The sequence below is a fragment of the Pipra filicauda genome, unplaced genomic scaffold (assembly GCF_003945595.2).
Source record: "Pipra filicauda isolate LSUMZ 115617 unplaced genomic scaffold, ASM394559v2 scaffold21_size4447388_pilon, whole genome shotgun sequence".
Classification (NCBI taxonomy): Eukaryota; Metazoa; Chordata; class Aves; order Passeriformes; family Pipridae; genus Pipra; species Pipra filicauda.
The window spans coordinates 948572-961252 of NW_024104332.1; the positions used below are offsets into that span (position 1 = coordinate 948572).

Sequence of the window (12681 nt, forward strand, 5' to 3'; positions counted from 1 at the left end):
TGCTCCACAAATTATTTTGGGTTGATCTGATTTAGCTTACCCAAAGGGTACCCTAGGCTTTGCCCCAAAAATGCAGCAATCTTGCAGTATAGAGAGAGTCACAGTGAAACGGGGGCATTCTTTCATGTCCCACAGAACCAGGAGAAATATCCTGCACATCCTACCCAATATCCATCACCAATGCATTATTCTGATTTACAGCCCACATTTCCTTTCACTTCCCTGCACTGTCTCCCAACCCACCTTTCCAACAAGGAATTATTCATGAATTGGTAACTCAAAGAAATCCTACCCAGGTAACAGCTGTAAATCAAAGAGGTTGAAAGGAGTAGGAGCAGGAGCACAGCCCATGTAGAGTACAATACAATGCATCTGCCATGAGCTGGCAGAAAGGACACTGTTCTCTGACAGTCCTTGTATTGGCAGCTCACACACGTCCAATACAGTCCTTTGTGATCCCTGTATCTTGTTGCAATGCTCTGTTAGATGTACATGGATCTATAAGAAAAAGAAATGTAAAACTGAATTCTAACAGTGTTTGGGCACTGTTACATCCCTCCAGTTCTTGGGAAAAAAAAAATCTCTGCTTGAAAAAACACATTATACAACTAAAATCCAGACTAAAACAAATGTACTTCACACTACCCAATTCTAAATGCTTGCTCTTGTAAATGGTGTTACTAATGCAAACTTGCTGACTGAAAAGGTGGAAAAAAATCCCACTCCCTCCACTCTCGAGGCAAAAAAGGCAGATCAAGCAAACACAAAACCTCCCTGTATACTCAACCTGAGCAAAGCTAGAATTAATGGAAAGAACTGTGCCTGGATTAACAAAACATCTGTATTCTCACTGCTTTAAAAGTTACAGCTGTCACAGATACCCTGAATAATTACGTTCTCTAAGGAACGGTACACAGCAAAATTGGTTTATATATCAAACACTTTCTACTCACTTAGTAACTGCTATCTACTAACATGTTGCTCACAGATCTTTGGTTTGTTGGTGCTTTTGATATACATGTAAACTAAGAGTTATGACAGTTGAAGAGCTTTAAAAGTCAATAACTATTACCAAAACAAAAAAAAAAAAGGAACAACTTCCAAAGATGTGTTGCACTAAGAAGCCAACAGCTCATGTTTACACATTTTCTGTTCTGGTGGTGTTGTACAGGGAATGGGGACAAACAGGCCCAAGCACTTCAACTGGTGCATTTTAAATTTCTTTTTGCATGACCTTCTAACTGCAATTGCATCAGATAAAAGAAAGGAAAAGCACAGTTAACAGTCTCAGCAATGAGTTAATTCAACCATGAGTAAAGAAACTCGAGTTCAACTTTTGAATATAATTGGATAATAAATAAGCAGCTGTTGTTTTTAGGAAATATAAGAAGAGTACTGAGCAAGTAGCAGTTTTATAACATGTTTATAGAACCAGCTGTTACAGCAGCATTCACTTAGGTTTATAAGAAACCCAGAATCAACAATGCTTAATCCCTGCAGGAAAAGGTGGTCTTTTCTCAGAGCACCACTTAACACTGTGTTTTGATCCATAAGTAACGGTGTGAGAGCTCTGTTAATATACACCAATAACCTAAATAAAATATCAGCTCTCTGGTAATTAGATTCCTCTATGTATGATCTTGCTATCATTTCAGGAAGGACCAGATTTAAAACAAAAACAGTTTTAACGCAAATCTTCTTAAAAAAAAAATAAATCTAAAATTACTTTTTAAGAAGTAATCTGAACTCAAAATACAATTTTTCTTTCACAGCTGATTTCTGAGTGACCATAGGAGAGAAAACCAGTCCACAAAAGGACAAAGTCCTCACCAGAACTGTTAACTAGTTCCTCTCCAACTACTACATCTTCTTCATATCAGCTTGAAACAAGCAAGGCAAGAATTAGGAAATAAAACTCAGGTTCCTTTAGGGTTTTTAAAAATTATTACAAGTTTTTCTCTTGAAGGTTTTGTGTACAAAACCAAACAGCAGCCTGACAATGAGACAGCAAAAAGCTCCTAGTAAATAAATTACATACTCTGTATTGTGGATTCTCTCCTACCCTCTTCAGTTGCTTGAAATGCACCAGGCTGAAAGCTCCTACGTCAAATGCCTGAGTAATAAAGTCCAGAATAGTTGACCTAAATTTAACATTAAATATTGTTAATTTTTTTCTACCTAGTTGCCAGACACAAATTTACAGTGCAAACTCATGGTGAATATTAAGAAGCTTCCCTTTGTTCTTTATTGTGCACTATACGACTCACTCAAAAAAAGCAATTCTAAGCAAAAAAACAAACCCACAGTCACAGAATGGTTTGCATTGGAAGGGACCTTAAAGCCCATCCCATTGCAATCCCCTGCCATGGGCAGGGACACCTTCCACTAGCCCAGGTTTCTCAAAGACCCATCCAACCTGCCCTTGAACACTTCCAGGGATGGGGCAGCCACAGCTTCTCTGGGCAACCTGTGCCAGGACCTCACCACCCTCACAGTAAAGAATTTCTTCCTAACAGCTAATTTAAACCTACTCTCTCTCAGTTTGAAGCCATTCCCCCTTGTCCTGTCACTACACACCCTTGTTAAAAGTCTTTCTCCAGCTTTCTTGGACTGGATGTGCAGAACCTCCCAGTTCAGCAAACCTAAAACCAACCAAAAGCCACTCTCAGTGCCCTTGAGCCAAAGGCAGCATTCCTGGTGTTCCGCAGGCACGTCAGGCTGCGGGACAGAGGCAGCAGCAGGAGCAGTGAAGGGCAATCCCTGCTGCTGGGCAGAGCCACCCTCTGTCCTTCAGGCCCCTCACCTTAGCCAAGGATCACTTGGCACTCTGAGCAGGCACTGTCTCCTAACCAGAACACACAGGTGCACAAGAGTCAGCCCAGAAGAGACAGCAACGAACAAATGCAGCTGAGGGTCAGCTTACAGCACAGATTTGCAGCTGCAACAGCACCAGTTCCTGCCAAACTAACAAATTTAGAGCAAAGTGAAGCCAACATTTCTCCAGTATCCAGGCACTGCTTGTTTCTCAAGGCTGCATTTATACTGTCTGAGGAATAGAAAAAAAATCAAGAGGCAACAGAGCACGATCATCTTTCAAGAGGCAGCAGAAAGTATTTGGATAAGAGACAATATCACCCACTGAGACACGAGTATGACCTACAGAGTGCAATAAAAATTATGTACTATTAGAGGACAAAACACTGAAAAGAAATGAATTGAAATACTGATTAATTTATGATACCCAAGATATGAAGCAAATTAAGATCTGTACAAGCATGCGGGTGGCTGATGAGCTTAATTTATGTTGGAGACTGAGTGACAAGGGGCTTTTCATACAATTATTTATCAAGTGGCTCCCCTGCTTGTCACTTTTTGGTGTTATAAAGTGCTCTTAAGATTTCTGGAGAATAAACAAGAGTGAACAGCCAGAGAGTAGTTTTTAGAATCACTCACACAACAAATAAAAGTATGTTTAGTACAAAAAGGAGACAGATGGGGCATCCACACTGTAAGACACGAGCATGGGAAAGAACCCACACTATATATCCTCAAGTCAGAGTCTATTTTAATAGTCAAGGAAATGCTTGTTAAGCCTCTTCTCTCAACCACAAACAGAAAAACACAAAAAGAAACCAAACATGTTTATGTGGCTACTATTCTTTTTCTCAGCTTTGTCTTTTCTAGAAGAACTTTACACAAAAAGAAGTTACCTCCATGAACATGGGAACTAATGAAACAAACTACAAAACAAACAGATATTTAAATTGGCCCAATTGGAACAAATGCTTCACCTGGAAGTTGTATAATAATTTTAGGGTTCTCTCATTTCAAATAAACAGCAATCTCTGATGGGAGTCCTGCTCCTGACTACAGCAGGCAAATAAAGACTTTGTTGTCAGAGGATGGAGCTCACCATTTACCCTTTTCATAATCTCATTTATTTTCAGGAGAATTTAAGAAATCTTTTTTTTTTTTGAGACTTATCTTACTAGCAAATGTAGCTGCAATGGGAAAATAGGTTCCAAATTATTGGTGGGAGTGATGCTCTCAAAGAATGTGATAGCATGACCTTCATTTACTTAGGAAAACAGAGGTGTTAAGGTTTCTCTGATGGAGTTAGAAAAAGTAATGTAATATTTACACAGGGAAGCAGTGCAGTAACATACAGATAAAGATATTATTCCAGTAGGTATTATATCACCTTAGCAACCTTCTGTAAAAATGAGACATGCTAAAATAAGAGGCTGGATTTCATAACACCAGCATTTTCAAAATGCTGCCAGACGCCCATATGCACCATCTTAAGAGAGAGATAAGAAACAACATACACCCCCCAAAAAAAGGGATAATAGTGGATGCAATAACAAAACCAGACACAAAATTGCTTCCTAGGGCAAAGTCCTTTCCAAGTTACAAACTCCATATTGCCTTCAGCAGTCTCACTCTCCTCAGTGAAGACATTTCAGAATAAAACACTGAAATGACAAAGCTGCTGCTCCGACACCCGGTCAGCTGATAAAACGTTTACAATGCAAGTATTTTTGATTTACTGTTACACCAGATTTTGAAATGCAGTACAACAACACAAAACCCATGACCAGTCTGAGCCTGATGATGGGAATATTTTACCTTTTGCCTCGGAAATCTGCTTAACACCTCCGGAGTCTAAATTTTCTAACACAGCCTGCAAACCTGTAACCTAATTTTAAAAAGAGAAAGAACAAGAGAAGGGAGTGTGAAAACATTGCTTTTGAGGAATCTGTTCACAACACACACCATTTATGCCTGTGTAGTTAATAAATTTCATCTATCACTTTTTACTTTAGATTATTGTCTCTAAGTTATGAAAATTACTCCTAATTCAAGATTCTGGAAAGACCCAGGAAAACAATGCTGTAAAATACAACCACCCAGAATCTCTCACTTTTACAGCTCTACTAAAACAAAGCAGTCATACAGAATACCAGGGCTCTGACTGCACCAGCAACTTTTAGCCACTGCTGTTGCTGCACTGATCCCTAATTTAATGGCACACTATGACCTACAGCTTTGTCATAACAAAATGTCACAAAATATGGTGTTACGTGTTACAACCAGTCACCGCTCTGGAATGAGCACAGTTCATGTCTGCAAAAGTCTTATATATGCCCCTGAAATTTCATAGCATTGGAACTTTCAATGTTTTGTACTCCTGATTCAGCATAACTCTGTATGGACAGTAAACTTCCGTTTTCTATAGGGCATTTGCTTTTATTTATTGAAATTTCAAACATATAATTCTCAGTGTTTTAAAAGTAAGCCCTCAGGTGACCTGAGAAAAATTGGAGGCAGAGGAAAGGAGGAAATGAGAGATGAAGACTATCAGAAGAAAGTCCAAGCATGGTAAATTCCTTTTACGTTACCCACATATGGTACTGCTGAAGTGCATTTGCTTAGGGTATGTTTGGTTTTATTCCCCCCCTTCTTTTCTTGCACAAACAACATATTAGTTAAACACATGCAAGATAATTTTCTGTTTTTCATCTATCCTATCTGTGCTTATACTACTTCCTGCCTAAGGGGCAGAATATCTCAAATACCAACCTATATATCAGATAAGATTATAGGAATAAAATACTACTCTATTATTCCACTCCAGACAGAAAAACTGTCTCTGATCTCCTAATGTATTTTTTTTCTAAACCAGTAGGTCATTCTGGGATATATTTTGGAAAAAATAAAATGATAAACAGTAATAAAGAAAGTTTAAATAAGCTATTTGCAAAGGCATAGATGGCAGCCTGTGAACCTGTGTGACTATCACACCCTTCCTTAAGCTTCCACACGAAAAGTGTAACAGGGTCTGCACGTGGCTGACTCAGGGAGAGCAGCACTGAGCAAGTACAGACTGAGAACAATTCCTCTGGGGCACTAAAGTTTCACATACATTCAATGGTAACATTTCACCAAATACCATGAAACCCACAAAATATTCTGCTTCAAACTACTCCACAAGTGGATTGTTTTATCAGAAATATCCTATTTGCCCAGTAAAAAGCAAAAGCATTCCTTACAGCCCTGTGAGTGGTGTTCACCAGAGTTTTACCTGCCCCACTGCTTTGTCTCTCTCCAAACTAGTTAACATCTTCTGCTTCAGCATAGTCTCATATTTTTCAGACAGCTGCTTCAGCACTGGCTCATAGGATGCATAATGTGCCTTCAGCCTGAGGACAAGAGGAGGAAAAAATTATTTCTCACAGATGAGTGAAATCAGAGATTTGTGTCTGCATAACTTCTCCCCTCCCCAAATCAAAGAGCAGAGGTTCCAAAAGGTCGACACAGAGGAGACAGCAAAGCTACTGAGTGTGTAACCACCCAACTGCAAGATCACAAGAGGAAAAAAAAAACAGCAAAAAACCTCAGATCGATAAGAGGGTTCACAGTTTGTTTGGTTGTATCTTAAAACAACCCATCTAATTTTGACCTATTCTTAATCCTTCATACACAAACTGCACAATAATGTCTGCTAATTTGTTTTCTTGCAGATGGATGGTATTTCTTTGGAAGAAAGAGAATACAGCTGTTATCTGATTACCAAATAAGATCCTCATCTAGACAAAACAGACTAGGATCAGTATTTCTTTCTTCACTGCATATTACACTGAGAATACTTAACTACTTTAATTCCTCACACCAGAAGACTCAGATATAGAATCTCTCAAGAGAAACACGTGACACAGCTCCAAAACCACTGCATTCTGCAAGAAGCTGAATCACAGAGGACAAATCAGTGCTCTCTTGCATTAGCATGTTGGCATTTCGAGGTTGAACATGCAGAACACACAGCTGCCATTACATGCACTGACTGACAACAGTACCAACAAAACTGTGTGAATTAATTGGAGCTGAAGATGTAAGCCACTCCTCAGCGTTATTTTAAAACAAGTGCTGGCATAAACACGTGCAAAGAAGAGATTCTAAACTCAGCTCATTTTTAAAAATGAAATTACTATAACTCAGTACCAATGGACTGGTTTGGATTTCTTTGCAACAAAAGCAAGATAGCAAGTTTCATACTGGAAGTTCAAGATAACAGAAAATGCCAATTATGGGAATCATGAATACAAAGGTTCTGAATTCTGTGTGATACCAGTTATCCTTAAAATGGGCAAAGGTTCCAAAAAAAAAAAAATAAAAAAAAAAATTACATATTCACGGCAAAAGATCTCGGTAAAAGAAAATCTCATTTATATTTCCAACTATTAAAAATGCTATGTATTTATTAATGCCACATCACAACATAGAAAATACACCAAAAAATAATTCTAAATTCTTTGAGCAACGTGGTAGAATAGTCAGATGAAACTGCTATTTACCAGGACATTAACTAAATGCACTTCAAATTCCACAGTGTTATCTCACTGCCAGGCAATAATTCAAGACGTTATCTTTAATGCTACATGTGTAGCAATTAAAATTATTTTTTACCTTTTCATATCACAAATCAGCCTGTTTTTCTCCTGGACCACTCGCCTGTGGTGCATTCGATGGAAGTCTCGTTCTTTCTGCATTTTTAGGAGAGCCTCTTTTGTTTTACTAGGTGTAAAAACAGAATATGCAAGAGAAGTCCTATTAATTACATCAAGCTATGTTGAATATAGGATTATTTGTCAGATATGCACGTCTACTGTATCCAAGTTGGAAGTTTTTGCTAGTATACCCTGTGGTGGAGAACATGTACTTCTGAGGTATTCTTGCTGCCAGCTGAGGTACAAAGCCATGGGAGCTCTTCCCCTTCCCTCAGATCCTTTAGATAGAATCCATTAGGATTCTGGCATTATAAATCTCAGAGCTGAGGTCAACTTTAAGCACAAGGAGTTTCATGAAGGTATATATTCAAGTTACAGGCGATAAGAAAACAATACTCTTGTTTCAAATTCTACATGAAAGTGTATTGATAATACTGATAATATACTGAAAATACTGATTTCTTAATGTCTGCATCACATCTGGAGCCCAACATTGGTACATGCTGAAAGGACACATACAGAAGGGTAACTTGCAAATACATTTGGAGAGTCTTCTGGAAAAAGTTGGGCTAGAAAAGTTTTAGGTTCTCTTCAGTCATGTTTGTAACCTGTACCCAAGTGTTCCCTGGGTAGGTCAGAGGGAAGCAAAAAGAAACCATTTCAAAATTAATTGTAAACATACTGATAACCTGTTATTCTCTAAGCACATTCTACACACAGCCATGGGACACCCTGAGATGCTCCACTCCATAAACATAAAAGAAAATACTCTCTCTATATATACAGTACATTTTCTCCTTGCCTTCACTGATATGGGTTTGGCAGGAAAGATTAGTAGATGAATTGTTTAATTGCAAAGGAAGCTTGAAATTACTTTGCACAGAAATTAGATATTTGCTTCTTGCAAAAATAAAGCTCATTTCCTCTGCAACAGTTGAAGAATTAGCAAAACCACTATGCCAGGGGAGTATGCCAAAATCACAGGCCAGGAAGAACGTCCATAACTGCCAGTGCATTATATTTAATTGTACAAGTAATTTATATTTGCTGTATATACATTTGCTATATTTATTACCTATACAAACTACCATCTTTATATGTGCACATTTACAAGAGAATTGCTGCTTGTAGCAGAGACCTGAAGAGCAGAGTGAAGCACAGAAGCTCAAAGGAGCCATGGGCACACACATCACGTCGTGTGTGCACCGGCACAAACACCAGGAATTGTGAAACAGAGGAACTCAGGATATTGGTATGGGACACAAGGCACAAATTAATGATTCTGCTCCAGCTTCTACAAGCAGCAAAACATTTGAGAGGTAAATGAATCAGTGGTCTCAGGACAGTTCTGTGAAACAGCTCCATCACAACACCATGCTCAAAACCTGACTTGCCATAAAGACCTTGAATACAAAACCTGCCCCTTCAGAGCTCACAGGTGGCTTGTTCCAAGAGTAAAAGATGCTGCACCAGCCATAGCAAATACAATATCCATTTCTTTTAGTTAAGATATATGTCAAAGCCTGCAGCTCTCTCCATCTAAACTTCTCTCCAGCAAGTACTTCCATAAAAACAGCAGAAGAGGACAGGGCCCAATAAATCCAAGCAGGTTTTCCAAGGCAAGTTACATGCCCTGCTCCAAAGATGCTGCAAGTTGTAGCTCTACAATTCTAATTGAAATAAAGATAGTTTTAGAAAACAAACCCCCATGCTTTTACTCTTTCTAGGTTACATGACACTTGGTAGCAAACATGCTGAATGCACCACAAAATGAAACAGATGCATTTAAATACGGTGCTCAACACAAAAAGTGTGCACTTTGTTTTTTCCATTGTGTAAGCGGAGAAATATGTGCAGGAATAGTTAGATTTTGGCATAGAAATAGGAGATCAGCTGAGGATTTTATTGCTGGTCTTGGCACTAACTCTAATAATAAATATGACTTCCAGGACTGCTTTATATTTTGACCATTACTTTGGCTATAAGCTGGGTATATATTTGTGAGTGTACTCCCAAAAATCAGAACAGAAAGGTACCTGTGAATGTTTATGCTTCCTGTCTGATGTTGTGAGCTCCTCAGGCAAAAGCTGTACACAGTTTTCATTCCATCTACCTAATAAGTCCCTAAACATTTAAAGAGCTTACAAATATCACACAGTCCCTGTGATTAACACAATTAACATGATACAACATTTGTCTAACTACATGTCTAAATAAGGCAATACACAGTCTGGCCACAGGAAAACAAAAACACATGCTATTCAAACTATTTTAAATCATCAAAAACAGACTAATACTGCTATGAAATTGCAATCTACTGTCAAAAAATATTACTAGAACATTAAAGAACAAGACATCACTGAAGACAATGAATTAGAATTAACTAGTCTAGTATAACAGTTAACCATTTTCAGAGTAATTTTCAAATTTTTCTGGCATATTGGAAAGAATACCTATGCTTCCACTGGGGAAATACTGCAGCAGATAACACCCCTTACCAATCAACCAGGGCTCAACTGTAGCCTTCAGGATAAAAGAAAGGGAACACACCTAAGGTACTTTAAACTAGTGTCACACAGCAAACCAAAGTAAAATTAGTTTTGCTTCCTTTCACCAAACAATGGTCACTTTTAGAAATAATTTAAATAAAAACATACAGTTTACCCAAACCTTAAGGTAATAACTAGAGGTAGCTATGCAGTAAAAGAGTTATGCTCATATTTATTTCTTTTAATGTATGCAGAGACATCTTAAGATGCCTTCAGGCATCAAACAAGCTATAAAACATACACACTGTATACAGGAAGTGAAGCTAATTCTCTCTTTAAATAATGAAATACCACAGTGAAATGTAACCAGCCTGCAATCTACTCTATCTGCCCACCTGCTTGCATGCAATCATGTAAATACTGTATTAAAATACCCAAAATACAATTACAGTTAGCTTCTAGACACTAAATCTCTTCCATCAATTACCAAACAACATTAAAGCAGGAGGTAATTGGTTTACAGTCATTTATCCTGGGCCCCCATACTGCCTAAGTCCCAAATAACATCTCTTTTCTGCAAGATGGTTGTCAAGAGTACCAAGCTCAGAAACATCAAATGTAATTAAAAGCTTCACAGCACTGTAGCTCTCAATCAATGTTTTCTGACTAATCCACAGAGGAAAATACGGTACTTTCTTTGCTCACAAATCCTTGGTTTCTACCCAGTCAAATCAGCAATTCCTTAGTGCTCTTAAGCATTCTGTTTTCTGTGTAATTCTCTGTCAAAGAGAGAAACTCAAAATGTCCTCCAGGTAATTTTGGCTCTTGCTGAAATATTATCTTTACCACAGCAAAGGTACTGACTCAAGTTATTGAATGTATGAACAAGAAAAAAAATGCTGTTAACAGTCACTACACTAAATGGATTTAGTACAGAGTACGATGAGCTGGGTTTATCCAAAAGACATAATGGAACATTGTGACTCATGGTATGTACAGCAAAAATGCTCCATTTCATACATTTCAACAACAGTGCAACACTACTTTACTTACACTACTTACTGGTTTAATTCATATATGATTCAAAACAGCTGAAGTGAAATGAACGTCACAAGTGCTGAACTTTTAAAATTAGTATCAGTGAGAACTTTGTAAGTTATTCAAAATTAAAAGGGTGAAAAGTGATGTAGTGACCATAAGCATAAACCAAGTTTCACACCTATATATACTCCATTCTAATTTTAGCCAATAATCTGTGAAAATAAAGCTCTTCCTCTGAGGGGAGAAAGGAGCACTAGTTTTAGTACTCTTTGAACAAGGTACATGCAGAATAAGTGCACTGTGTAACAGCAAATGCCAAGGAAGGAAACTTCTAATTTGTGTCATACAGAACTGGCCTGTATCTCAGTGTCCTCTCTGGAATAACAAGCCAGGGCCATGACCTATTTGTTTGCAACCAGAGCATTGCTACTTTAGGTTTCATCAAACACTACAATGTGAAAAAACAGAGCACAGTTTCATTTCATGGACTGAACCTGAGTGTTGGGACTTTTATTTCACAGACAGGCTGTAGGAACCCAACACATGGGCCATGTCCTTTCTCTCTCCTGCTTTCTTCCCGCTGCACCTTATCATGTCATCTTCCAACCTTTTAGGTACACACCTGCTATAAAAGGTTTTCTGGCACCCCATGGAGTACAGAGATATTCTTATGGGAGAAAAACAGCTCGTTCAGACCACAGTGAAATGTTTTTGAGCTGTATGTTCTTAAAAAATCGTGTAGGAATGCAACAAACTCAAAAAAACTTAAGTCATAATCCACTCAGATTATCTTGTTACAGCATGTTCTGCTTCATACAGGGGGCAGGGAGGGGGAATAAGAAAGCAAAAAAGGTGGGAAAAAAAGACAATAAAACTTGTTGAAATTACTGCTTCTTTTACCATGCATTACTGCTTCTTTTACCATGCATTACTGCTTCTTTTACCATGCATTACTGCTTCTTTTACCATGCATTACTGCTTCTTTTACCATGCATTACTGCTTCTTTTACCATGCATTACTGCTTCTTTTACCATGCATTACTGCTTCTTACTCTCCCCCTCTCATATGAGACACAATCCTTAAATACCCATTGTCCAAATAAACTGCAGATAAAAGTAATAAACGTTTTCTATATGGTCTGCCTCCCAGTGCAACTACACAATATCTATCTGCTGTTTACTTAACTATTTGACTGTGGCCAATTAATTTATTCACTCAAAATGTAATAAATCATTATAATCAGAAAATAATTTAATTATCATTATCAGCAGCAATGATTATTTAAGAACTGAATAGTTATTTTCATATAAAAGAACAATCTAGATGAAAATTAACAGCTTGAGCAATCTTGAGGAAAACCAAAAAGAGTTATTTTTTTACAGTTCCATATTTTAAAACTGGCAAAAGTGAAATGAGTGCATCATTAGGTCTGAGGGTACATTCATGTGCAGATGAACCATTCTCCAGAAAAGGCCAAGTGACATGGAGTTCATTATCACATCTCTCCATTCCATAGGCTAAATATTTTAAGTCTCATGACTGAAGTACAGCTGACTCATAAAATCAACTACTACAATGTACCCACGAGTGTAATGAATGATGGTAATTTACACTGATACCCCCTTACCACTAGGGCCAGTGA

General features: G+C 37.9%; 1 protein-coding gene across 3 annotated transcripts in view; it reads right to left on the reverse strand.

Annotated features, from left to right (window-relative positions):
• Positions 1–12681, reverse strand: part of SPAG16 (sperm associated antigen 16) — a 380760-nt gene that overhangs the window by 354205 nt on the left and 13874 nt on the right. For all 3 annotated transcript variants that reach the window (XM_027735649.2, XM_027735647.2, XM_039381322.1), the window contains exons 6-8: positions 7468–7575; positions 6086–6203; positions 4630–4699 (exon numbers count right to left, since the gene is read on the reverse strand). In XM_027735649.2, coding sequence (XP_027591450.1) covers positions 4630–4699; positions 6086–6203; positions 7468–7575 — 296 coding nt within the window. The remainder of the gene's footprint in view (positions 1–4629; positions 4700–6085; positions 6204–7467; positions 7576–12681) is intronic.